The 1,617-nt window shown below is 45.1% G+C and overlaps 1 protein-coding gene across 1 annotated transcript; it reads right to left on the minus strand.

The window, feature by feature from the left end:
• Nucleotides 1-1,611, minus strand: LOC116380777 (green-sensitive opsin-like). The gene is made up of 5 exons (XM_031842644.1): nucleotides 1,245-1,611; nucleotides 934-1,102; nucleotides 542-707; nucleotides 206-445; nucleotides 1-99 (listed from the first exon to the last, which is right to left on the minus strand). Exons 1-5 carry the CDS (start codon nucleotides 1,567-1,569, stop codon nucleotides 1-3), a joined length of 999 nt encoding a protein of 332 aa, XP_031698504.1. The 5' UTR covers nucleotides 1,570-1,611.
• Nucleotides 1,612-1,617: the final 6 nt, after the last annotated feature.

A 1,617-nucleotide genomic window follows, 5' to 3' on the forward strand; every position in this document is an offset into this window, starting at 1 on the left:
TTAAGAGACAGAGGACACTTCTGTCTTGCTGGCAGAGACTGAGGTTTCATCCTCCACCAGGCCGCCCATTCCAATAGTGCTCAGCATGCAGTTACGGAACTGAAAATAAGAGCAAAGACAGCAACGTCAGACACAAGTTCACGGCTTACAGATTGAGCAAAGAAGAAACGCAAATACTAGAAACTTGACAATAAATTGAGCCAACCTGTTTGTTCATCAGCACGTAGATAACGGGGTTATACAGGGCTGAGCTCTTTGCAAAGAAGGCAGGGATAGCTGCTGTCAGGGCTGTGAAGGAAGCTCCCTTGTTCAAGAAGATCCAACCGGCAAAACTGGCATATGGCACCCAGGCTACTAGGAAGCCTAAGACCATCAAGATGCACATACGTGTCACTTCCCTCTCAGCTTTCTGGGTAGACTCTGACTCCTGCTGCTGGGCTGCAGCCTGAAGTGTTTGATAAAATAAAAGATCAGCTCATTAAATAAGTTTGTCTTAACATGTCTTAACATTTAGTGTATAAATATCGTAAACTTCACTTACAGCTTTGACTGTCAGCACAAGGCTTCCATAAGTGAAGAAAATGATGAAGACAGGAGTGAAGAAGTGGACGACAAACATGTACATGACGTATGATTCATTGTTGTAGCCTGGAGCCAGAGTGTAGTAGTCAGGTCCACAGGAGCACTGCATGCCCTCAGGAAGGTATCTGTGTGCAGTTTAAGAAGATGAATTATTGCAAATCATTAAGACTTGAGCAATTCAACAAGCTCTGCATCTACGGTATCTACCAACCTCACGCCTATGCTTCTACATTGGCATTCTCTTAAGCCTGAATGTTTTGTTTGAGTAGTTCTCAATGTTTTTAAATTGTAGCTGTCAGGTTCTGAGGATTTAAAGTCATATCTATTGCAAGTGAAATGCAGGCTAATCACCTGGACCAGCCAAAGAGAGGGGGGGCAGCACATGCCATAGCCATGACCCAGGTGAGAAGGACTCCAGCTCCTGCATGAGTACCAGAGAACTTGAAGCTTCCCATGGGTTTGCAGACTACGATATATCTTTCAACAGCAAGGACTACCAGGGACCAGAGAGCAACTTCACCTGTCGAGAGAAAAGACATCTTACACAAGAGCTTCACAAAAAGACATCTAGGTTGCTGGATGTTTAAGAAGTTAGCTGAATGCCCAATTTGTGTTACATCCTTTCATGCAAGGATCATTTTAAGAAGCAATTCATTTCTTACCTCCTAGCGTAGCCATGAATCCCTCAATAGCACAGAAAGTGGCTCCAAGAATGAAGTAGCCGTTGACAGCTGATGTGATGGTGATGGTGAATCCGAAGGCGCACATGATCAGTCCAGCCACAGCCAGGTTGACCAGGATGTAGTTGAGAGGTTGCCGGAGCTTCTTGTTCTGAGCTGTGACGAACAAAGTCAGACCGTTGATCGGAGTTCCAGTGCAGATCAGGAAGAACATGTAGAAGGCTAGAAGCTTGAACATGATGGGATCAGCCAAATAATACTGTTGGTATTCAAAGGGACTTCTAACAACCCCAGTCCTGTTGGACATGGGGATGTAGAAGTTCTTGCCCTCTGTGCCATTGGGCTCGATTCCTCC

This window comes from Anarrhichthys ocellatus, unplaced genomic scaffold (genome assembly GCF_004355925.1).
Source record: "Anarrhichthys ocellatus isolate YVR2014 unplaced genomic scaffold, GSC_Weel_1.0 scaffold8759, whole genome shotgun sequence".
In the NCBI taxonomy this organism is placed as follows: domain Eukaryota; kingdom Metazoa; phylum Chordata; class Actinopteri; order Perciformes; family Anarhichadidae; genus Anarrhichthys; species Anarrhichthys ocellatus.